Here is a 25,881-nt window from a genome sequence, read left to right on the forward strand (position 1 = left end):
ATTGATTTCTTGAACACTTTTAACTCTGGAACATTGTCATTTTCTCTAATAGTACTGATCATAACTCACACTTATTTTAATATTCACACAAATCATCCTTTGTTGTGGTAGATTCTTTGTTTTTAAACTCCTCTTGTCCAACTATCTTATTCTGCATCTTACTCAGCCACTCACTTCTTCCCTTGATTTTGTCATAAAGGCTTTTGACTTCAAGATTTTGACTGAAGACTGTTCGTTATTTTGATTTCTAACCTCCCTGTCTACAACTACCTTCTCCCTCCATTCCAGCTCATTCCCTCTAGTGACAAAACTCAATCTGTGGACTTTTCACTGGCCCTAACCCCTTTCATATTTTCACATCCCTCCTTGGCCAATTTAGATCTCATGTATGATACTTACAATAACTCCCTTGCATGCTCCTTTCACTCCTTTGGCCCGCTCTCCCTTTATTTTATTATTCACCTGGCAAAATATCCAAGTCTGGTTGCTCTCTGCCAAGTCTGCAACTGTAACAGGCCTACTGACTATTGCTGGAGGAAATCCCTCAACCACGCTTACTGGTCTTACTACTACTTCATGCCTACAACCCTCAAGTTGGTGTTTGGGATTTTCTGGAAATTCTAAACCCATCACTAGTCCATTTATTCTTCTACTCATCTAAAAGACTACTTAATACCTTAGATTCATTCCTCCAAAGGCCAGCATACTTTTTCTCTCTTTCAGTCTGCTCAAAGCTGTTCTTCTTGTTGATAAAACAACAACAACCAGAAACAGAAAAGATTTTCCATAAGCTTTTGACAACACATATATTATCTTACCTCACCTCTGCCCTTTCTTCCTTCATATGGGTGCACTGTCTGTGCTTTAATTGAGACTGATTTGGGCACTAGCTAGCTCCCATGCTTGCTTCTTTACTCAAGGTCATCACTTTGGTCTCTGATGAAGCTCTCATTTCTCCCTTGCATCATCAAGGTTTGTTTCTTCGGTGGGTCTTCCTACCAGCATACAAATATGCTATAATTTATTTTGATAAACAAAATTCTTGACCTACATTTCCCTGCACATTATTTTCTCCTATTCATCCTTAGAGCAAGAATTGTTTTCTACATTTCATCCAAATTTCTCTTTTCATATTCTCTTTTGAACCCATTCTAGGATTTTTTTGTTTCTAATGTTCCCACCAAATTGTTCTTGTTAAATTCACCAATGATACCCATTTTTCTAACTCCAGGGGTGAATTCTTTATATTTGACCCATTCGTAGCACTTGAAACAACTGATCATTCCTTCCTCTTTGATATTATTTCCTATCTTGATACCAGGCAGCACATTCTTGTGGTTTTCAACAGGTTGTCCTTCTCATTTGTTGATTCTCCTCTTTCTTCTCAAACTTTAACTTGGCGTGCCACATGGTCTAGTTCTCAGACCTCTTTTATATTTACATTTTCACCCAAATAATGTCATCCAGTCTCATGGCTTTGGAAAATAGTTATTTGTTGACAACTCCAATATTTATATTTCCAGTCTCACTTTTTTCCTCAACTCACGATGTCAACTTTCTACTTGACCTCTCTATTTAAAGTATTACAGGTAACTCAGACTTAGTGTGTTTAGATTTAAACTCCTGATTGCTCCTGTTCCTTAATGCTCCTCCTATAGTTTTCTCCAACACAGAAATATTCAATCAATGCAAGCTTTATTGGCCATAAAGGTGGATTAGCAACTGGCACTCATCCTGATTTTTTAGTGCCGGTGTCCTAACAGTTGTTAAATATTTGGAACATCTGTCTTATGTAGAACATTATATATTTGGTGAACAAATTAGTAAATGTTTAGGATTTGTCAATCTACAGTTATTGATTTCTTATATCAATGGTTTAGGTAAATGCACAGGCTATATTAACTACTCTATGAGGTTATATATAAACCTTACTTTGCTAGAGTAGATATTTAACTAATATGAGATTTTAATGTCTAATAATGCTTTCAACTTAAAAATTCATTCAATAAAGAGCATATTTGAAAGTCAATTGAACAAATTTAAATTAAAATATACATCAGCTTATATTTTGTTAATTTCAGGGATCTTATTGATATTTTGTTTAGCAATTATACTAATTCATTTATAATTTAAAATGATTGACATTTTGAGAGAGTTTATCAGTTCAAAGTTGTTGAAAACTTATGGTTTTCCTATTTCATATGCACGAATTCTTGTTTTCAAAGACTACAAAGTACTTGCAAAGATCAGAAGTAATGCAATACAACACTGAGATCATTTTTTTTTCCTTTTTTAAAAAAATAACACATTAATAATTCCCCTTTATTAACTGGTCAGCCAACATCTAGAATTGGCTGCAAGATTTAGTTTTAGTGAGTTAAAACAATAAGCTAAATCTATCTCTCACACACCAGGAAGTTCTATAAAATGTGAATTTAAAAATGAATTCCCAGAAGAGTTTTAAATCAAAGTTGAACAGTAATTATATTTTATTGCCTTTTTCATAAAGTAGCTTGTCAGAATGTCCAGTCTTTAATGTGGTTCAACTCATTATATTCGTATTGGAGTTACATGGAAGAATGACACTGTGAAAAATAGCGAATTTCTAAAGAATCTTATATAATTCCTGTTCTAAAATGTCATCAACATTTTACCAGACTCTGAAAAATACTCTTGGTTTTACTGATGGTACACATATGACATTTATCCTGCCTGCAACACAATCTCAATGAGTTCCAAAGAGGAAAAGAGCAATGTAGTGACAAATGTAGTAATTAACATCTGGGTTTAGCAAGCAGGGAGCAAGAAACATATGTTCACTATTAAGATAGGATTTACCCGCTTGGATTTATTTTGACATTTGATTTCTGCTTTGAAAGCACAACATTGCTTAAACCTTAAGTGATATTATTTCTTATTTTAGGGGACTTCTAGAAATTAGCAACAATATGAGAAGAGCTAAAAATCACAATGAATATGGCTTAAAATTTTTTTTTAAAAAAAACAACTGCTATTTGTATATTTCAACTAAATTCAAATGTTCACATTTGTCTAGGTACTACAATAGTTTACTATAGCTTTTATTATATGTTTATACTGCTCTCTATACAGATCTTATTCAGGTCACAACACAGTTCCACCAAAACAGAGAAGAATTTAAAGAAGCAAAAGGAATTCTTGTTATCACAACTATAATTTGTTAGTAAAATGAAACTGCAAACATTGAAAGAAGAACAGAAGTTTCTATCAATTTGAGAGTAGAGAGTAAAACTAAAAAAAACCCAAGCTGAAAGAGAGAGAGAGAGAGAGAGAGAGAGAGAGAGAGAGAGAGAGAGAGAGGTATTCAGAGATTCATAGTCATCCCTCTATCTGGGCTGCTCTTGTCTTTAGACCAGCTCCCAGAGAGCTCCCTCCCATCTAACTTGACTGATACCACATATTGGACTTTAAAGAAATCTCCTTATCTAATTTCTTTGGCAAAAAGCAAAACTTCTTATAATTGAGAATGTCCTAGAAGGGCTCATAATAATATATTTTTTAATTTAATTAATTTATTTAATTAATTTAATTAATTTATTTATTTTAAATCTTTATTTTTGAAAGTATTACATATGTCTCTTTTTTTCACCACTGACCTCTTCTAGCCTGCCCCACCCCCAGCAATGACTATAACGGGCAACAATATTCACTAAACCTCGCTGTGCTAAACTGCCCCTTTGCAAGTTTTCCTTACCTGTATATACACAATTCCTTTGCTTTCCTTTCTCATAGCAATAGTCTGCTAATAGTTCTATATGAACCCCTTCTGTGGGCAGATACATTTAGGAGTTCCCTATTGATGGCCTGCTGCCATGTCAAGACAGAAATTAAGCCCGGCTGGTGTTGCTCAGTGATTGAGCTCCCACCTATAAACCAGGAGGTCAAAGTTCAATTCCCAGTCAGGGCACATGCCTGGGTTAGAGGCTTGATCCCAGTAGGGGTCATGAAGGAGGCAGCCGATCAATGATTCTCTCTCATCATTGATGTTTCTATTTATCTCTCTCCTGGTTCCTCTCTGAAATCAAATCTATAATAATAAAAGCATAATATACTAATTAGACCGGATGTCCTTCCAGATGTCCTTCCTTCCAGAAAAAGCCGCAGTGGTTGGGGGCCGAGGCAGAGGTGGCAGAGGCCCCCTTGCCACAGTGGCAGCGGACGTGGGCCAGGGCCAAGGCCCTCGCACGTATTTCATTCATCGGGCCTCTAGTATAAAAGACAGATCTCAACATGTATCCTAGTTACACTAGGATGAAATCAGAAGCCTATCCCAGTGTGCACTTACTTGCCTCTGTCTAAATAGGACAAATCCCAACACTTTAATGGTTACTTGATATTTTGTCCATTTCCCTGAAAAGGCATAGTTTTAAAAACAGCTTTATTATTATTTGTAAGACAGCCTGCAGAATGCAAAGATGGCAATCCCATACACTATCCCCTCAGCTCTTTCCCTTACAGACAACTGCCATATTCATGTGGTCCTTGACTATAGCATAAGTGAATGGACATGACCTTCAGAGAATGTCAGAATTAGTAAAGAACATTAAGATGTCAACATTCAATATTCTTGAACATGCAAAAGGGATTTGAAACTCAATGAGATAAATTAAGTTGCCTCGATCATTCTTTACGAGTATGAGCAGCCAAGGCTCCTAGGTAACCAGAAGAGCCTGTTCCCGGGCTGGCAGCTAGCGGGGTTCTCAAGATTGTTTTTATCAACCAGAGATCTCTGTCATGGGGTTTTGTGGGGGACAGACACTGGAGGAAAAATATCAAAATTACATTACTATCTATTTCGTAACATTATATAAGTTTTTTTTTTATAAATGTTCTGTTTTTCTACACATTTTAAAACCTAATTTATCACTTATTAGTGTAGTAGTTTATGTATATAAGTAAATGAATTGTATGTTTTAGAAGCATGAGCTAATTTCTTCAAAAGAAAAAACTGGTAAGCTATAAGAATAAATAAGAGACAACTAAATACTTTTCAGATGCAAACTCAATCTCGTAGGTTTTAAAATTCCATAAGTTAGTATATGTTAGTGATTCTGTTATTTTTTTATTCTGTTATTTTTATTTAAAATATTTATTTAGTATTGATGATTTTGTAACTGTGTTATCCATGGGTAAAAATGAATGAATATAGTTACTGAGTTGTTTAAACTACAGAACAAGAGGAACTCATATAACCATAATGGATGCTTTGTCCTTACAGTTGCCTTTGTCTAGCACAACTTTCTCCAGTTTCTATTTTCTAACTTCTACTTGCCCTTTAATAACAATTTGAGTGCCATACTGTCTAGGATGCCTCTCTGCCTCACTCAGAATTGAGTTAAGTGTATCCCTTTAAGTGCTCAGGCACTTGTCTTTTGATATATAATGGCATTCCAGCTGAGTCTACCAACTGGAAGTAATATTGTAGCACAATGTTTTCGAGTCCATATTTGCTAAAAATCAATAATGTAATAGAATATCTGTGTATCTACTATATTGAAGGCCAAATGTCTAAGTTGAAAATAAACAGGTAACTATCTGAGGATGGTATTCATAGAAGAGCAAAATAGAACCAAAGGCAGCAGAAGGAAGGAAATAATAAACATAAAAATAAAGTATTAAAATAATATTAAATTCTTGGCAAAGATTAGTAAAATTCATAATCCCCTGACAAGACTGATTAGGAAATGACAATGTGAATAATGAAAGAGCGGGCATCTCTTCAGATCTTATAAATGTTACAAATATTATGAGGGAACACTGTGAATGACTTTATGCCAATAAAGTAGCAAAAATTCCTAGAGAACTATAACTTATACATAGACCACCCCAAAAAACAGAAAATGTGAATTGCCCTAGAACTCTTAAGTAAATGATATCTCAAGACTTCCATGACTTTACAAATTAAAGTTATAAAACCAATTTTATAGAAATTATTCTAAAGAGTAGGAAAAAAAAGCAAGAATTTTTTTTGCAAATAATAGTATTATGAGTCCAGCATATTGTTGATTCTTATTCCTGGTAAGGACATTATAACACAAAACAACTTCAGGCCGTCTCTGTCATAAACAAAGTTGAAAACAAATATGAAAGAAAATGTTAATTCAAATACAGCAATACATAAAATGAATAATACATTACAATCATGTGGAATTTATCCTAGTAATGCAATTTTGTTTAAAGTTAGATTATCTATCAATGTGATTTACCACATTAACAGAATAAAGGAGAAAAATTATTGGTATTGGCTGATTGGTGACCAACCCAATAGATCCAGGAGAAAACATTTCATACACTAAACCATTATTGTAAAAACTAGTGGCCCGGTGCACGAAATTCGTGCACATTAATAGGGAATTCATTAGAGGAAATATTTTAATATTGCTATTTGCCCTTTCTCTATAATAGAAGTGTCAGAGATGAAAGAAAATTAGTAAAATGTATATGAAAACCTTCCTCCTGTCAGAGTCTGGGGTGTGTGGCGGGACCAAGAGTCAAGTCCCTGCCCACCCGTGCATGCCTCGAAATCGCATGAGACCAAGACCCAGCCGGCCCCACCCCCATTGGGCAAGATCCAGACCCGGCTGGTTCCACTCCCAAGCCCTGCCGGGCGGGGGAGCACAACCTCAGGTACCCTGGCCAGGCGCTGGGCGGGGGGCGCAGCCTCAGGTACCCTGTCAAGCTCCGCCAGGCAACGGGCGCAGCCTCAGGTCAGCCAGTGCACCCTCAGGTCCCCTGGCATGGCTTGAGGTCCCCTGGCCCAGCATCGGAGCAGGGGGCACATCTTGAGGTCCCCCATCAAGCCTTGCGGGCAGGGGGTGCAGCCTGAGGTTCTCCGTCAAGCTCCGCTGGGCAGGGGGCGCAGCTGAGGTCCCTCGCCCTGGCGCTGGGGTGGGGAGTACGGCCTGAGGTCCCCAGTCAAGCCCCACTGGGCAGGGGGTGCAGCCTCAGGTCCCCCTCCCTGACCTGGCACCACACAGCCTCAGGTCCCTGCTGATTGCTCATTACGGGAACCCTGCCTCTGCTGTGGGTACAGCCATCTTGTGTTACAGAAATCCTGCCTCAGCTGTGGGCACAGCCATCTTGTGTTACAGGAACCCCACCTCTGCTGTGGGCACAGCCATTTTGTGATGGCATGAGGGTCAATTTGCATATTACCTCTTCATTATATAGGATTATTGGCAATCTAGAAATAAAACTTCCTTAAAATAATAAAGGTACCTACAAAACCCATATACTTAATGAGGAAATATTAGATATTTCTAAATATTAGGTGGTGGAATAACACAAGCATATCCTCCGTCACCTCATCAATATGTATTGGAGGCTCTAGAGCAGGGGTCCTCAAACTTTTTAAGTAGGGGGCCAGTTCACTGTCCCTCAGACCGTTGGAGGGCTGGACTACAGTTTAAAAAAAAAAACTATGAACAAATTCCTATGCGCACTGCGGGCCCGGAACGAGTCGGCTGCTAAGCAGGACAGGCAGCGGCACCTGGTGGGCTGGATAAATGTTGTCGGTGGGCCGCATGTGGCCTGTGGGCCGTAGTTTGAGGATGCCTGCTCTAGAGAGTACTAAATAGCAAGAAACAAAAAATGGGATTATATAAATATGAAAAAGAAATAATAAGACTTTTGTTATTGGTAGATGATATGATTGTAAGTGGAAAATTAAAGAAAACAATACAGATAAATTTTAATAATTAAAGGTGAAGTTTGTAAGGTTGTTGGATAAAATGTCAATATACAAAATCAGTTGTATCTAAATACCAATGAAAAACAGAGAAACAATATTTAATAGGTACTGTAAGTCATCTGATATAACAAAATATTTTTAAGATATGTGCACAGAGCAATAAATCTATTGTTGAGAAAAAATTTTTTTAAAGCTTTAAATAAGTACAATATAATGGATTGGCAAATACAAGGATGAAATTTCAACAAAAATCCCAGTTGGTTTTTGCATGAAGTTAACAAGATAATTTTAAATTGTACATTGAAATGTGAACGTTCCAGAAGAACTAAAATACTAATTACTTAAGAATAAGAATAAAATAGAAGGACTTACTTTGCTAGATATCAAGACTTATAATAAAGCTACAGTAACTAAGACTGTTGGCACAAGGATAGACAAAGATCATTGGTGTAGAATATACAGCTCTGAAGTGGACACATAGTTAGATAAATATTTAAATTATTACAAAGATAGCACTGCAGAACAGTAAGAAAAAGGAAGTCTTTAAATAGTGCTGGAACAATTAAAAATCTACATGGAAAAAAAATAAGGTGATTTGTATCTTACATCATGCACTAAAGTCTACTTCCGATAGATGTAGTTTTAAATGTGAAAGAAAAAAAAACAAGGCTTCTAGAAAATAATATAGAAAGCTGAGCTTATGACACAGAGGTACGGTATGTTCTTCTAACTCTAAGTGAAAATACTGATACATTTTACTAAGTTAAAATTAAGAGTTTCTGTTCACCAGAAAACGTAATAGAGAGAATGAAGGCACACTGTGTCACCTGAAAACATAATAAAGAGAATAAAGGCACACAACACAGAGTGAAAGAAAATTGTTGCAACATATTTAACTAATGTAAGACATCTATCCAGAATATATAATGAAATACTATAAATAAATAAAGTAATATCAATTCAATAGAAAAATTGAATGCTAAACAATAAAAAGAAGATAGTCCCAGTCCAATGAGGAGGCCCAGAATCTCCCAGAGTCATGAGGGACGTTGCTATTTTTCTTACTGTTTTTAGTTCCTCATTACTCTCTAAGGCTTAGCTTTAGGTCTTGACAACCTGGCTTTGACCTCCTTATTGGTTTTAACCTTCCTCTCACAGCTTCCTCCTGAGAATGCTGAGATCCAGCTGAATTGTATCCTTGCACGTTTTCCTATATCCCTGTGAGAGAATAAAAGCCCTCCAAAGATGCCCACATTCTAATCACCAGAAACTGTGAACATGTTACCTTACATGGCAAAAGGCATGTTGCCATTAAAATGAAATTAAGCATATCAAAATGGTGAGATTATCCTGGATGACCACAAGGTGGGCCATGGGTAGTCAAAGGAGATGTAGTGACAGAAGCAGAGGTCAGAGGTGTCATTGCTGGAAAGGGTACAAGTCAAGGAATGAGGCAGTCTCTGGAAGCTGAAAAGCCAAGGAAACGAATGTTTTTTTCTAGTGCCTGCAGAAAGAACCAGTCCTCTAACATGAGTTTAGCCTCTATAAGACCCATTTTTTTTGGACTTTGACTTTAAGAAATGAAAAAAAAGATATGTGTTGTTTTAAGCTACCAAATGTATGGTAATTTATCATAGCAGCAATAGAATCTAATACAATCCCTTTCTTCTCCCCCCTCACTCATGACCTTTTCTATTTCCTAGGGAAACACTTCTGGATGCCAACTCTTTTATTTATTTTTACTTTTTAAATATATTTTTTATTGATTTCAGAGAAAAAAGGAGGGAGAGAGAGATAGAAACATCAATGATGAGAGAGAATTATTGATCGCTGCCTTCTGCACGTCCCCCACTGGGGATCGAGCCTGCATCCCAGGCATATGCCCTGACTCCCTGACTGGGAATGTAACCATGGCCTCCTCGTTCATAGGTCCATGCTCAACCACTGAGCCACACCATTCTGGCACCTAAGTCAGCTCTTTCAAATACTATCTTCTGTTAAAGGCATAGCTCAGATGTTCTCTTCTCCCTGAAACCTCATCTTCTCCCTGAAACCTCATCTTCTCCCTGAAACCTCAATCAGAGGGGAAAGGGGAGGGAGGCTGGGTGAAAAAGGTGGTAAAAAATCCTCATAGATAGACAACAGTGTGGTGATTAGCAGAGGCAAAGAGAGGTGGGGGGAAGTCGGAGAGGGTGGAGAGGGGATAAATGGTGACAGAAGGAGACTAGACTTTGGATGGTGAGCTCACAATGCAATGTGCAGATGATGCAGTATAGAATTATACAGTTGAAACCTGTATAATTTTATTGATCCTTGTTACCCCAATAAATTCAATAAAAAGTAAAGAAGATAAAATAAAGTAATTCTTAATTCTCTAGAGTGCTAGGGCACCTAGCAGCACTGATAGTTCACTAATCACATATTAATTACTTCAAGTTATTTGAGGCCAACGTGCTATATACCTTTTTTGCCGTTCCACAGTTTACTGTTTCAGAGATTTTCCACACATAAGACATGCATGTTTGTTGAAGGACTAACAATATCATCATAATAAAATATTTCCAGTAATAGTCGATATTTTATGCAAAAGTATAAAATTAAATTGTAACATACGTTTGCAATCTCATATGATCCTGTTAATATCTGTTCCATGTAATGATTTAGATCTCTGAATCTTTTATGATCTGAATTTGTGAAAGGTAAGTGCCACCAATGAGGAAACCTGTTTTAAAAGAAAAAAGTGTACAGTCATTAGTTTGAAATTGGCCTCTTCATTTTAGGATTGTTTGTGAAACTGTAGCTACATCAGATGGAATTATGGCCAATGAAAATATTTTTCTTTAAATCACATGATTACCACTGAGAGTTTCATTAACATGGCTGTGGTCACTTGTGCTATTTTAATTGTCACTAATATTAATACTAATTTAATTTAGCGTACTAAACTAATATATCTGTTCTTTCTTACTGTGTTTATGGTAGACCACACATTTTGTCCCTTAAACACATGTGGGGGCTTAATAAATATTTTCTAAAGTTAATGATTCATAATTTTTCAAGAAGGTCAGCTTGCAATGTTTCTGCTTAGTTCACTGGAGATACTGCTACAAGAACTAAATTAAACACTTGGCAAGTGGCATATGCTTCCATCTGGTCTGAGCCTTTTGGAACAAAGTATCACTTTCCCCAGGAGTCTGATGTGCAGAATTTCCTCCCTACTACCTGATGATTTACCTCCATGGCTTAGATAGGATCAAACCCAACTATTGGATGGGATAAACTGTTAATGGTTAGCATTTGGTAATGAATTTTAAGGATTAAATATATCATTTTAGGAACTATCTAGCAGCTTCCTCCGATTGCAGTCTTGCTCTGCCTCCTTCTTAATTCTGCTTCTTTGATATGACCTTTTCCTGGGGAAAGGCGAATGGGGGATAGTGAAGCACTGTCAGCAAACACACAGAAGTGTGTGACAGCTTCCGGCCATCCCATCCACTGCCTCTTGTTGGACATGTCAGGGAAGTTCAAAACAACATGTTTATGTATTTAAGTAATTTTTCTATTTCTTAAAGGTCACTTGCAGTTCTAAAGCTTAAAGTATTAAACATGTTTGTCCTGATTTGTTATGAAAATTAGTACCATACACAAGTAACCAAGATATAGATATGCATTTGATAGATATATTGTGTTGGTTTTAAATAATAATTTGTATACCTGTGGATAAATTTTTCGTATTGCTAGAATAAAATAGAGTTCACCATCAATTCTATGCCTTTGTTGATGTTTTGATAGATGTATGTACTAAAAAAATCTTGTGTATAAAGAAATACATGAGAATTGAGGAATTCAGCTATAATAATATTCACTTGAGATACTTTTCAGTTATATGCTAAATATAACATATAATTCAGTTTTTAAAAATTATTTTTTATGATCTTTTTTCTGACAGTGACCTAATTTCCTCCCTTAATTTTGTTCAGACCAAAGATTAGAAAACACCTGACTTGCAAACAGATTTGATACCTGGTTATTAGGATAATTTATTTTCTCACTACCAACACCAGTATTTTGATTTGCTCTGTATTTGACCCCAGAGATTTATTTTACTGCCCAGGATAATGTACCAAAATAAGATTTGGGATGATTGGTGAAGGTAGAAGAGGGAGAGGAAATCAGCCCTTCTCCAGCAGATTAATTTTAAAGAAGACCCTTTACTTTTGAGAAAAATTTCCAAGCCCTTGTACTCTTGGAAGGAGCCCAGAGGTACACATAGCCCAATGTGAAGATCCCCATTGCATGCTGTGAGCAATTTGAATTTTATGCCTCACAATTCTAAGTTTTTCATTATACTTTCCAGATCAGGTTTACTTCATTCTCATACAGTTTCTCTGAGTGAATTTAGAAGTCAGAGGACATCTTGCCCTCATCCTTAATTTACATGCATTGCTGTAACCCTTAGCTCCTTTGGGACTCTTAGCATACCGATATAGTTCAGGGCACATAGGACTAAATGTCCCTCCCCTCCACACATTGCTTGAATAGTTTTAAAATCAACTTAGGTACCATTGTCAGGTAGTAGTTGTTGAGCAAAGCAAAATCCTAACTAAAGCTGAAAATTGAGAAGAGGCACATATAAAGAGATTATTACCACTTTTAAGGTTTTATAAGTTATGCTAATATGTATTGGAAATATACAAATGTAGAACAGAAAAGTTTTTGAGACCAGAAAGGAAAGCTCTTTAACATGAATTAACTTATCATTTCTTAGTAGGGCATGATGGCAGCTACTGATGTTGAATTTAATATGTGCAGCCAATTGGAAATTTTGCCAGCATCTCTTCTTTCTGTTATTTTATTAGATTATTTTTTGGGAGGGGGGAGTAATTCTTAAAGCTGATGTTACTTTGAAAAATTTCCACAGCCACATTCCTTTCCTCCAAGTCTCTTGAATGTGCTCTAACTCTAATTTTGTTGACTTCCTGATATTTAAAGCATCTGTATTTCACAATTCCTGTGACATCTACAAGTATAATTTTTCATGAATGTGAACTACTCAGTTATCAATAGTGCACACTATCTGTCCATCCATTGATATCTCTGCTTAGCTTTATATTTTGAAAATGGATTCAACCTTGAAAGCCTACTAAAAATCCATATGCACAAAGTATGTCAGGGCATTTATGACCATTCTTGTTGTTAAAGGACCATTTAGTTAAAAATCTGAGTCAAGATGAAATTACATTTGGTTTACCTAAGTGCCAATATCATACTTTCTGCAAGTTCACCCTTTAAAAGATACACTTTTGTTGTACACTGAAGTCTATGCCCTAAGTTTGGCTACTTATGATAAATTTTAGAAAGTCTTTTTGGACAGAAGTTATTTTCATTATATTTTTATTTTGCTTACATTTAATTTTTTTTCAATAAAACATGAATGGAAGCAGTAGTTTTCAAGGTTGCATCAAAATGAACATAACAACAAATTAAATTTAGATAGTGCAAATCGAAGCCAATAATTATAACAAAAGTGAGTTGATTTTAATAAATTCTATGATATTAAAATTTACCATATTAAATTTACTATAAAGATTTTACTATATTAAAAATTTAATTTCTTCTGGAACAGCAAGTAAATATATCAGAGCTATATATTGCAGTTACTTATTGTAAGAGTAGACCAATTTAGTTCTAAATTTTTAATTTTATAGAAAAACCCCAGAAGATAAAATTTTAAAAAATAAATTTCTTAATAACTGATAAAAAAAAAAAGGTAATTTGTTCCCAATTTTTCTGTCTACAAAATCAATGGCTGGAAGCAGACAGAAAATTGAAAACTTTGTTCTGTTTTATGAGACATACTTTTTTGACTCTGAGAGCAATACAGACTTTGCTTCTGTGTTGCTTACAAATAGAAACTCCCATAACCATAATTTTCCCTTATGTTCAAGGACAAGTACTGAAGGCACACACTGTGGAGGACAGTGCCTTACTCTGGGAGAGTCAGTGATGCAAACTGCTTCTGAAGTTGGCTGTGAAGTTTTGCAAACTGTTCAAACGATTTTTCTGTCAGGCTTGTTTTGTTGTTATTGTGTGTCACCTGGATTAGATACAGCTGCAAAAAATAAATAGACAAAACTCAGAAGACAGCAATATCAACCTGGGATACCTTCTAAATCTGATTTCATGTCACTAAACAAAGCAGGAATCTTTGTGCATAAAAAATCATCACAAAAGTTAAGAGATGCAATTTGTAATGGCAAAATTACATATAAACACAGTGTATAATAATAATCTAATGTGTTGGGAACAGACGCCCAATCTCTGCTCTTCTTGCAGACACTTCAATCAGCTCTTGTTTCATATTATACCACGGGCAGAATCTGTTCTCTCTGATGGCTCTCTTCTAATAGCTCTGGTTGTTATGATTTGTCCTTAGAACATCCTCTTTAGTGGCACTTCTGCTCAAAATGTAACTGATTTTTTATTTGCATAGTATAAGCAAAAATCATGGTTTAAGGAAGGATGTGTAGCATAGTGAAGGGGAGTCTGAGGTGAAGGCAAATGATATTTAAGTCAAGATGACAGACTTGAGACTTACAGGACTAGTCCTGTTGCTGAACCTTAAAATCTTGGCTCTTTGAATTGACCTTGTTGCACTCAGCATACAGGATTCCTGGGGAAAGTTCTGTGAAGTAGACTTAGCAGGGCTTATGGCTGTCATTTGTGCCAGCGTGTGGATCAAGTTATTCAATTTAACAGGAAAACACTCCAGACTTTCCTTTATTTTCCTAGAGAAATGAAAAAGAAAAGATAATGGGTTACAGTCCCTTGAATGGACTCATTTCACTTAAGATTTGTTTCCTTGTGTTTGTTAGATGTAGAGGAAAAAGTCAAGAACCAACAATTTTTATTTGGAGCCCAGCTATTAAACCTTATTTATTTTTTATTTTTTTGTAAACTTCAAGTTCACATTTTAAGGTGTTAGCAAATATAAAATAAACTCTCAATGAAATATAAAACTGTGATTATAAACTTGTATTTTGACTTATTTTAGATTTTTTTCTATTTTTAAAGATAATATTTTAAAATTTAATTTTACTTTAGAATTAAAAGTTAAATCTACAAAAAATATATATTTTAAGAAGACAGCATCTATCCTGCACTCTCTCTGTTTTTCCTTCCCTCCCCTTATATTTAAAAAAATTTAAAAATTACAGTTTAACTTTTATTATTTTATTTTTAATTTTGTATGTATTTGTGAACCTCTTTCAACTATCTTACAAAAAAGTTGCATACTATTATACTATACCTAGTAAACAAGTATTTTATATGAAATGTTTCTCATTCTCTGGTCTTTTTGGTTTGTTTCGGAGTGTTTCTGCTTCTTAATGTTAATTGTGTTGTTGTTTTAATTTAAGAAACTTTGCAATTGCATTCTAATGGTATAACAAATATCTTTATGTAATACTAGAGGCCCTGTGCATGAAATTTGTGCATGGGTGGGGGGTGGTCCCCTCAGCCCAGCCTGCACCCTCTCCAATCCAGGACCCCTTGGGGGATGTCCGACTGCTGGTTTAGGCCCGATCCCGGCAATTGGACAGCCCTCTCACAATCCTGGACCTCTGGCTCCTAATTGCTCACCTGCCTGCCTGCCTGGTCACCCCTAACTGCCCCACTTGCCAGCCTGATTACCCCTTACTGCCTCTGTGTGCCAGCCTGATTGCCCCTAACTGCTCCCTGCTGCTGACCAGGTTGCCCCAACTGCCCCTTTCCTGCTGTCCTGGTTGCTCCTAACTGCCCCCTTGCTGGCCTGGTCATCCCTTACTGCCCCCTCTGCAGGCCTGGTCGCCCTTAACTGCCCCACCCTGCTGGCCTGGTTGCCCCATGCAGCCTGCTTTTCAGTCATTTAGTCGTCCCTCACTAACCCCCCAGCCGGCCTGGTCGCCCCATGCAGCCTGCTTGTTCAGTTGTTTGGTCGTCCCTCACTAACCCCCTTGCTGGCCTGGTCACCCCATGCAGCCTTCTTGTGCAGTTGTTTGGTCGTCCCTCACTAACCTCCCCCTGCCAGCCTGGTCGTAGGCAGCCATCTTGTGAGGGCGTGAGGGTCAATTTGCATATTACCTCTTTATTATATAGGATTCTTTATCTCCTTTGTACCTGTCTCCAGTATCTAATTTGCAGTGTTGTCCTGTTTATCCCAGGCAATACTATAAAACAAACAGTATGTTTATTCTATTCTTCTTTTTTTTTCTTATTCTACATTTCATATGTGCTTCCTATTCCACTTTCATTTTTAGCACTATTATGTTTACATCGTACAGTAGTATTTCTGCTATACATAATATGCAGTCTCTCTTCTAAATATCATTAAATCTTAAACTCTCTACCAGTCCTTATGTCCACACCTCTCAGTCATTTTGACTATCTGAAGCTAATTCTCATAAATTCTTCAGGAATGTCCAAGGTTACAAGTTTCTGAGTTTGGGTGTTGATAATTGTTTGTCTCTGGGCCTTTATACTTGAAAATCAATTTGGCTAACTACAACATTTTTGGCTCACATTTTATTTTTTTTGAGTGTCATCAAAATACTATTTCATTTTCTTCTGGAATAAAGAATTGCTATCCAAAACTCTGATGATATGCTGAGCTTTTTTCCCTTATAAAGAACTTCCTCCTTTTGCCTAGAGGCTTAAAAAGGTTTCTTTTTCTTTGAAGTCCAGATATGTTTTAGTTTGGTTATTATAGGTAATTTTTCTGAATATGCACTGTGTCTTTCAATATGTAATTTTGTCTTTTGATTTTTGAGAAAGTTTCTTAAATTTTAAAATTTATTTTAACTAATATTTGATACTATGAGTAAAATTTTAACTCATTAATTCTAACAATATATCTGTTTATTCTTTTGAAATTTGAATGAACACAGTCATGTAATCTGCAAGTAATGAAGGAGGTTTTTTTGTCACCTCTTGTACTGCAAAAACATCTAGTTCAATGGTAAATAGAAGTGGTGGCGGCAAAGTTTGCTCCTGATTATGAAGGAAACATTTTCAAAGTTTTACCATTAAATATAATGTTTTTTGTAAGTTTTTAGCTGTAGGTTATGGACATTCCTTTCTATTTCTAGAGAGCTTTTCAAAATGAGTGATTCTAAATTTTATTAACTGCATTTTCTGAATATATTGAGGTGATCATATAATGTTTTTACTTTATTTTTTTCACTACTGAGTCTTTTTTTTAAAATATATTTTATTGATTTTTTTACAGAGAGGAAGGGAGAGGGATAGAGAGTTAGAAACATCGATGAGAGAGAAACATCTATCAGCTGCCTCCTGCACACCCCCATCTGGGGATGTGCCCACAACCAAGGTACATGCCCTTGACCAGAATCGAACCTGGGACCCTTCAGTCCGCAGGCCGATGCTCTATCCACTGAGCCAAACCAGTTAGAGCCACTACTGAGTCTTGAATGTTTACCTTGTAACCACTTATTTTACTGAACTCCTGTTATTCCTAATTTTTTTTTTTTGGTTAATTCTTTGGAATTGCTGTATTTGTTGTGTTATTCAAATAGAAAATAACAATATAACAAAGTCTAAATATAGAACTTTACTATCAATATAGAAGGCATTATTTTTTTCCTGACTTTAAAGGTGAAACAGGAATTTTAGGGGTAAAATAGGACAGGTTTAGGAAATATTAGAAATTTTGGAAATTAGGGGGATCATGAAGGAAGCACAGGGCTACAGAGAAGCAGAAGGTATATTTCCATAGAATAGGGGGAGCTGGAAAGCTGCAACAGGTACATTTTCATAGAATGAGGAAGTTGGGAACAGCAAAAGGTTTATATTTACAGAATAAAGAGAAGGAAGCCCTTCATTCAGAGGGAGAAGGAGAAAGCCCAAAGGGAATAGAAAAACAATAAGGAAGGAGGGGTTGGGGGGAGAACCTCACATGTCCCATGTTGTTGTAGTAAAATATAGAAATGTTTAAAAATGCTTAAAGAATGTGAGAAAAGTTAAAAATGTTTGAGTTAACTTCCCTTAAAACTTAGAATCTGATATTAAAGATACATTCCCCACTGCCCTGAAGCATGTGTACCCCAGAGATAAGGACTTGAACTGACGCAGAGTGACTTGTGTTAAGATAAACACTTGCCTGAGTGATGTACTTTCCTTAGCCCCCTCGTGGTGTTTAAGATTAACATATGTGCATTGACGTAAATCATTGATAGCCACCTGGGCTGCTACAGGTATGAACAAGCCTTAAATATGGACCTCTGCCAGCCAACGATGCTCATCTTATCTAGACATTACAAAGGCCCGTCCCTTTGTCGGTCTGACAAGTGACGCCACTCCACACTCCTCTTTCTGCCAGATGACAGAATGGCCAGTAATCCCCAATTGAGATGCGACCAAGCTCTTGGGAGAAGAACGCCTGCCCCCTACACCCGGACCAGCCCAGCCCAGCTGCCGGATCACAGAGGACAACACCACGGGGATCCCTAACGAAGTTTGTACCCGCAGCCGCTCAGGAATTTGTGTGCATAATAAAAGGCTGTGTGATTTGCAACTGCATATGTTTCATGTGGTGTAATTCCTCTGGCAGTTAATTAAATTAATTTGTGTATGCTTGAACTTAAAATTAAAGCCTTCGGTCTTTTTGGTCTTAAGCTGCCACTCTGGTCCTGCTTGCGTAAGAGCAGTCTTTTCGCTAGCAACTACTTGAATGTCCCACACCTGAATGGTTAAAGTTTATCTCAAGGGATGCCTTAGATAAACACCCCAGATCCTTTCCCCGGATCTACTTGGGATACATGTGAGGTTCAACCTTTGAGACTAGGAGTTACTATAGTAACCAGCCTAAGGAAATAGTGACCAATCTGAGGAGATATCAAGGCACCAGGATCTGCAGCCTATATAAGCCATAGGGAAAAGGAACTCAGTGGGCCCCTTCCCCCCTCCCTACTTGGGAGTCCATTCTGTGGGACTCTTTCTCTCTCCCCATGTGGGAGTCTGTACTTGTTCTTCAATAAATTTCCACCTTTGCTATACTACTTTCTGTCCGTGGAGTCATTCTTTGATTCTGGTGGACAAAGAATGTGGGTTCCAGTCCAAAAATTCTGTATCAATGGGAATGCCTACAATTTTTTACTTTTAAAAGCATGATGTCTATCTAAGTTTCTTTATATTTTATGTTTGCTAAAATTTTCTAAGAGAAATGGATGTTACCTGTAGTCAAGCACTACTTTTCTGGGTAGGCTTCTATCAAAGTTGCAATACCTGTTTTTACAACTAATCTGCCATGTCCTCAATGTTAGCAGTGTAGTTCACTAATGTTTAATAATTGTCCCCTCACTTTTTAAAAAACATATATATTTCTTTATTGATTTCAGAGAGGAAGGGAGAGGGAGAGAGAAACATCAATGATGAGAGTGAATCATTGATTGGTTGCCTCCTGCACTCCCTCTACTGGGGATCGAGCCTACAACCCGGGCATGTGCCCTTGGCCGGAATCAAACCTGGGACCCTTCAGTTCGCAGGCTGATGCTCTATCCACTGAGCCAAACTGGTTAGGGCTCCCCTCACTTTTATAAAACTTCAAGCCCATTTATCTTGTTTTATTATTAAACTTTTTTGAGTAAATTCCAATTTTTTCCATTATCATCAATCTAGGCCAAAATTTGCTAAGGAAGTTAAAATATGACTCTGATCATTATTCATTTCCACAATGTTCATTATTTCTAAAAATGTTCTTTGAATTTATGGAAATATAGTGCAGTATACCACATTCGTTTCTTTCTTTATTGGCAAAGACATGAAGATAATAATGAAATAGGAATTTTAGGGGTAAGATAGGACAGATTTAGGAAATTCTAGAAATTTTGGAAATCAAGGGGACCATGCAGGAAGCACAGGGCTGCAGAGCAGCAGAAGGTATATCTCCATTGAATAGGGAAGCTGAAAAGCTGCAACAGGTACATTTCCATAGAATGAGGAAGCTGGAAACAGCAAAAGGTCTATATTTACAAAATAAAAAGAAGGAAGCCCTTCATCCAAAAGGAGAGGAAGAAAGTCCAAAGGGGGGGGGGCGGTGAGGAATAGAACCTTACATGTCTCATGTGAGATTCAACCTTTGAGCCCAGGAGTTACTATAGTAACCAGTCTAAGGGAAGGGTGACCAATCAGAGGGGACATCAAGGCACCAGGATCTGCAGCCTTTATAGGCCATAGGGAAAAGGAACTCAGTGGGACCCTTTCCCCCTCCCTACTTGGGAGTCCATTCTGTGGGACTCTTTCCCTCTCCCACGTGGGAGTCTGTACTTGTTCTTCAATAAATTTCCACATTTGCTATACCACTTTCTGTCCACGGATTCATTCTTTGATTCCAGCTGACAAAGAATCTGGGTTCCAGTCCAAAAATTCCATATCAATAAAGTAGTAGAAGTATACTATTAATCATGACTTATGGAGATCCTCCCACTCATTCATTCATTCATTCAACAAATACTTACTGAACATATTTTATGTGTTAGGGTGGAAAGCTCTCAGGTGATAGCATGTGCTCATTTCTTATGAAGATAGGCCTATGAACCAGAAATCTTAAGTTCTGGTGTATTCACCCTCGCAAAATCTCAACTATGTTCATGCCTTATTCACACACTGCTCAACAGTTAAGACATAGGAAGAAGGGAGATGAAGGATAAACCTTTATGATAAGCCTTTATAGTTTTAGGACAGACTTTCACCTAAATCCATCTCCCATCTCTCAGATGGCAGATTAATAGGTCAAATCAAACAGTTCTATTACACATGACTCAACTTGGTACCAGTGCCCTGAGAGCAGTAGGTTTTAGGCCGCTGTGAGGTGGCAGCTTTTTGGTTTATTTTATTTAACTGCAGCATCAACAGGATTATGCTTTGGATTATCCATATATTGCAGATCCAAAGCAGTATCTGGAAGGATCCAATTCTTAAATTCCTAGGGGAAAGCTCTAGGCAGTCTTGAGAAATGCTTCTAACTCCCTGCTAGGCACTGTGTTCTGTGCTGGGGCATAGATGTGAAGAAAAGAATTCAGATTTCTGCCCTGAGTGAGTGTATATCCTTTGGCAGGGCTGCACACAATGCCTTATGTTAGTCTTTCATTCTTAGAGGAAAGTGTAATTATTTTAGTAATCCTATCTAATATAGAGTGAATATGCTATCTGACCCACCACTGTCACAAAGATGGGGTGCCCACAGCCAATAAGGAGGGAATATGCTAATTGACTGCCACACCCTCAAAGATGGCAGTGCCCACAGCCAATAAGGAGGGAATATGCTAATTGACTGCCCCACCTTCAAATATGGCAGTTCCCACAGCCACAAGATGGTGGCGCCCAGTCACCTCAGTCCCACTGGGGCGGCAGGCGCATGGCAAGGCAAGCCTCAGATGATCACAATGTCTTTTATTTAATGAAGAAAAGTCATAGTTTAATGTTGAATTTATAATTTATCAGTCCCCCAGTCCTCTCAGCCTCCCAGCCGCCCAGGGCCGGCCCGAGGTACAGGCAAGCCTCGGATGGTGGCTACCCAGCCACTCAGGGCTGGCCCGAGGTGCAGGTAACCCTCAGATGGTGGCTGCCCAGCTTCCAAGGGCCGCCCAAGGCTCAGGTAACCAGGGCCAGCCGAGGCTTGCGCTGCTGGCAATGGCAGCAGCAGAGGTGTAATGGGGTATCACCTTCCCCTGATTGAAGGGTTGCCTCCCACCCCTGAGGGCCCCCAGACTGTGAGAGGGGGCAGGCCAAGCTGAGGGACCCCCATCCAGTGCATGAATTTTTATGCAGCAGGCCTCTAGTAGATAGGAAAGACCAAGAGAGGTGAAATGCATACCAAAGGTGACATCATCCAGAAAGTAGTAATCAAAAATTCCAACTCATGTTTATCTGATTCATAACATATGCACCTTTTTATATGATATAAATATCTTAAATTTACCATTAGAAGCACCTGCTAGTGGCAGGTTTCCTTAGCTATTGTGTGTCAATGGGTAATGGACTTAATCAGCCTTAGTGTAGTTCAATAATTATCCCTCAACTCAGAAAACTGGGTTGAATCCTGGAGCTTTGATCTTCCATGTCTAGTTCAGCATCTAAGCAGATTTCATTTTTCTTAGATGAAATATTACAATATTTTTGAACTCACATTTTGTGACTAGAAATGCCAAAAGTTTTTCACTGCTTCATGAACCAGTCAGAATAACCACTGAGAAAAAATGTCCTTAATGGCTGTTGAATGGCGACTGAGTGAAGGTTCTCAGGCAGTTTGATGGAATACCTGTTTTACTGGTCAGTCTCTGTAATAGTTTCAGGGAAATATTGCTCAAAAGATTTTTTTCTGTGAAGGAATTTGCATGAGCATGTTCTTATTTTACCATATTGCTATCATGCATAAATGGAAGTGACTCACTCCCAATGAGCAAATTTTTTCATCTATCTCTCAAACTTCATTTTCATTGCCCCTGTGTAATAAACACATTATTTTTTATTTTTTGGGAATTACTGACTGAGTATCTGCATCTGTTAGTTATTCAGAGGGAACAATGAATTAAAAAGCTTTGTCACAATTTCTTTTCTTTAATGAAGAAAAGTCATAGTTTAATGTTGAATTTATAATCTATAAAATGTTACAACAGTACTTTCTCCCTCTTAAGACTAAAAGTATCAGTTAAGATAATTCTTATTTGCCTGGCCAGTGTGGGTCAGTGGTTGAGCATTGACCAGGAGGTCACAGTTAGATTCCCGGTCAGGGCACATGCCTGTGTGGGATATGCAGGAGGTAGCTGATCCATGATTCTCTCTCATCATTGATGTTTCCCTCTCTCTCTCTCTCTCTCTCTCTCTCTCTCTCTCTCTCCCTTCTGCTCTGAAATCAATAAAAAATATATGTTTTAAAACAGGTAATTCCTATTTTGTTACAAATTTATTGTAGGGGTCAGAAGGAGCCACCTGAAGATGAACCCCAGTGTTACACAGATTATTGTGAACTGAAGGCAACTAAGACCCTGTGGGCTCAAGAGTAACTTCTGCTCCCCTCTTAACTAGAATAATTTAAATCAGGAGCCTGGCACATGATAAGAGTTAAAACCAGAAATGACTTTTTAACCTATTTATATGGGAGGGTAAACTAATAAATACTGAACATGTGCCCTTCTAGCAATTACCTTCTGCCTCAAGGTGCATGACCTCATCCTTAGCTCAGAATGCCACATGTACCTCGATTTCCCTTTCTGTCTCTGACTCTCTCATGTATGTAATTAAATTTAGTTATTTTCTCTTGTCAATCTATCCCGTTTATTTGATTATTAGACAGCCAAAAGAACCTTGAGAGTAAAGGAAAGTTTCTTCTTCCCCTACTGGACCAATAAGTAGTCAAACCCATATTTTTTAACCAAAAAATTACCATTGCACAATGAACTCAATGAATGATCAATTCTGATGCAATCTGGGTACATAATTTTAAAAAAATGTTCTTCTCTATGCACTTTTATTTTTTAAAATTCAAGAATATCATGGAAAAGAAAGCAATAATTTTGGTTGCACATGTATGTAATGTGTATGTACACATATGCGAACATAAAATTTGATATTCTAGTGAAAGGTTAAAAGGTTAAAACAAAAAGGTTAAAAGAAAATAAATACTAAAACAGGATATCTCATGTTAATCCTTATGCTTTGATGGCAGGGAGCCCTAATTTAAGAAACATAGTGTAAGCACTTGGACATTTTCTTACCACATTCCTTCAACTAGTCTAAGGACACTGAAGTAAATGAACATCTATATTTATCTGAGATTACCAGAGCATTCAGAGTTACATATGCAGGATTTTTTTTTTTTCTGTCTGAGTTAGCTGAATTCAGGGAGGAGCATCCATTATGCAAGAAATCAATGTTGTTCCCTCTGAGCTCACTTATTAGTTCTGCTTGTGATATTAAGAAACTCATTTAGCCTTCAGAAGAATCAATTGTTGCACCTATAAAACATCATTGATGACTAAACCATGCCATCCACCAGGATTGTTGATAGGGTCAAATGAAGTAACATATGAAAAGCACTGGAAATAGAATAATAATATGCAAATATTATTTCAGAAATGTTACTACCAGTTAAGTAAAGAAATAAAGATGTAAGAAATCCAAAGACAGCAAACTACATGTAGAGGGATAGAGGGAAAACAAATGTACAAATGATGGTTCTGTGAAAACTGAATGAGGTAAACTCTTGAAATCCTACAAGAGATATTAGATAGAGATTAAGAAGAGGCAACTTTAGAGTTTTTTTCTTTCTTTCCTTTTTTTTTTCTTTTCTCTTGTTTCATAGTTAGCACTTGCCTTCAAAAAACAGACAATCTTTCCTGTTTTCCCAGTTAACGTTTTAAGTCTTCAGAATTCATCTAGAGGTCAGCAAATCTTATGTAAATGTCATCACAGGTGCCTAACTCTGCTTACAAACGAGAGTTCCATGCTCCATGACCTTGGCTATGAATAAGTAATTCCTAACTATTTCTTCTGGAGATTCCTTACAAAAACGTGGCCAAATCAAAGCAACTGGAATAAAGGAACTAAGAAAAGGCTGATGGACGGCTCTTATTATGCATAAGTAATGTGTCAGTGACATGATATTCCAAGTTACTATCCTTCCCTCCCAAAGCCAGTTTATTTTATGGATGATATTAAAATCGAATTGTATGCAAAGCAAGAAAAAAATCTTAATATGCAATAATATAGAAAAATCAATACTGGTAAATGGTGCTATAATTAAGCTAATAAAAACCTTCAAAATATAAAAATGTATTTTAAAATAGTAAATTATTGTAGTCTCATTGCTTGTTAAATTGGAATATAGCAGTTTGATGCACTGCACAGGGTCAGGCATACCAGTGAGGACTGAGTGATGTACGTAGCTATTGGGAGATAACAGCTGTTGTGAAACAGTGCCATCTCTTAAATTGATGATTTCTGGTACTCTTGATGGGTACATTAAACTTTTCAAATGCTTTTAACCTTAGACTGATAGTCTTCCAGAGTAAAAAATATATATATTTTGCAGCTAAGGTGTATCCTGACTTGATATTTAGGCAAATTAGGCAAATTCTCAGTGTAACTTACAGAATTCAAAAATAGAGATTCTCTTATTGCAGAAATTTAGAACAGCAACTACATTTTCAAACATTGTAGTGATTGTGACTGGTCCACACAATTTAGGAAGTACAGGCCTATAAAAGCTGTTATACCTGCAAAAAATTACTTTATCAAGTCAATTTAGTTCAGATTAGTTTTTATGATTACATTGAAAAAATGGGAGACTTTTACAATGAAAGGAGAAATTTCACTTTGCATTTTTCTTTGAATCTTCTGTTCTAATTTAGGGAAAGTTGGACAACATGATTGCTAATTCCAGTAGGTTCTGTTTTTGATTTTCTTTTCTTTTCTTTTTCTTGTGAGCCTTTATTTCTGTAGGTATCAATGGTTAAGATAAGGCAAAGGAAAATTTTGACCTTTATTTGGGGAAATACAATAACCCATGAGATGACAATTTGCAAAGTACTAAAAAAGCATCAAAACATCTACACTAATAAAAGAGTAAGATGCAAGTTGACCATACCTTCACGACACCCAGCAGCCAAATCAGGAGTGAGTATGCAAATCAACCCAACAAAAATGGTGGGTTAATTTGCATATGCAGGCGCCGAGTGGACAGGGTGGGGCAGGACACTTGCCATGGCGATGACGCGGGTGTTCCACCTCCAGCCGCTCTGGCCCTCTGGCCAGCGTGGGAAGGCAGAAAGACGGCTCCGGCCAGAGCCAAGGTGGTGCTGGCAGCCAGGGAAAGGAAGGCCCATTCTTGCACGAAACTTCATGCATTGGGCCTCTAGTTTAATGATAAAAGAACCTTGGGAATTGCATCTTGGTCCCATACTCTCTCAGTCTTGAGGAGAAACCAGATAGAAAGGCAGTGAACTATGTTTTGAGACATTGGAGCATAATCTTGTCTCACTCTGTATCCATGCCGATTACATAAGGAGGAATGAGGGAACACTGGGGATTTCTGGCATTCTGTCTGCATATCTTAGCTCTGGCTCCTTTGTGATGTGGGGACTGGGGCCACTGTCTCT

General features: G+C 37.3%; 1 protein-coding gene across 2 annotated transcripts in view; it reads right to left on the reverse strand.

Moving 5' to 3' along the window:
• PIK3C2G (phosphatidylinositol-4-phosphate 3-kinase catalytic subunit type 2 gamma) overlaps positions 1-25,881 on the reverse strand; it is a gene marked incomplete at both ends in the record, with an annotated part of 259,737 nt that overhangs the window by 36,940 nt on the left and 196,916 nt on the right. For both annotated transcript variants that reach the window (XM_080659571.1, XM_080659572.1), the window contains 3 exons: positions 10,343-10,451; positions 13,720-13,841; positions 14,328-14,517. In XM_080659571.1, the coding sequence (XP_080515697.1) occupies positions 10,343-10,451; positions 13,720-13,841; positions 14,328-14,517 (421 nt within the window). The remainder of the gene's footprint in view (positions 1-10,342; positions 10,452-13,719; positions 13,842-14,327; positions 14,518-25,881) is intronic.

The sequence above is a fragment of the Plecotus auritus genome, assembly GCF_963455305.1.
Source record: "Plecotus auritus genome assembly, chromosome: 3".
Taxonomy (NCBI): Eukaryota; Metazoa; Chordata; class Mammalia; order Chiroptera; family Vespertilionidae; genus Plecotus; species Plecotus auritus.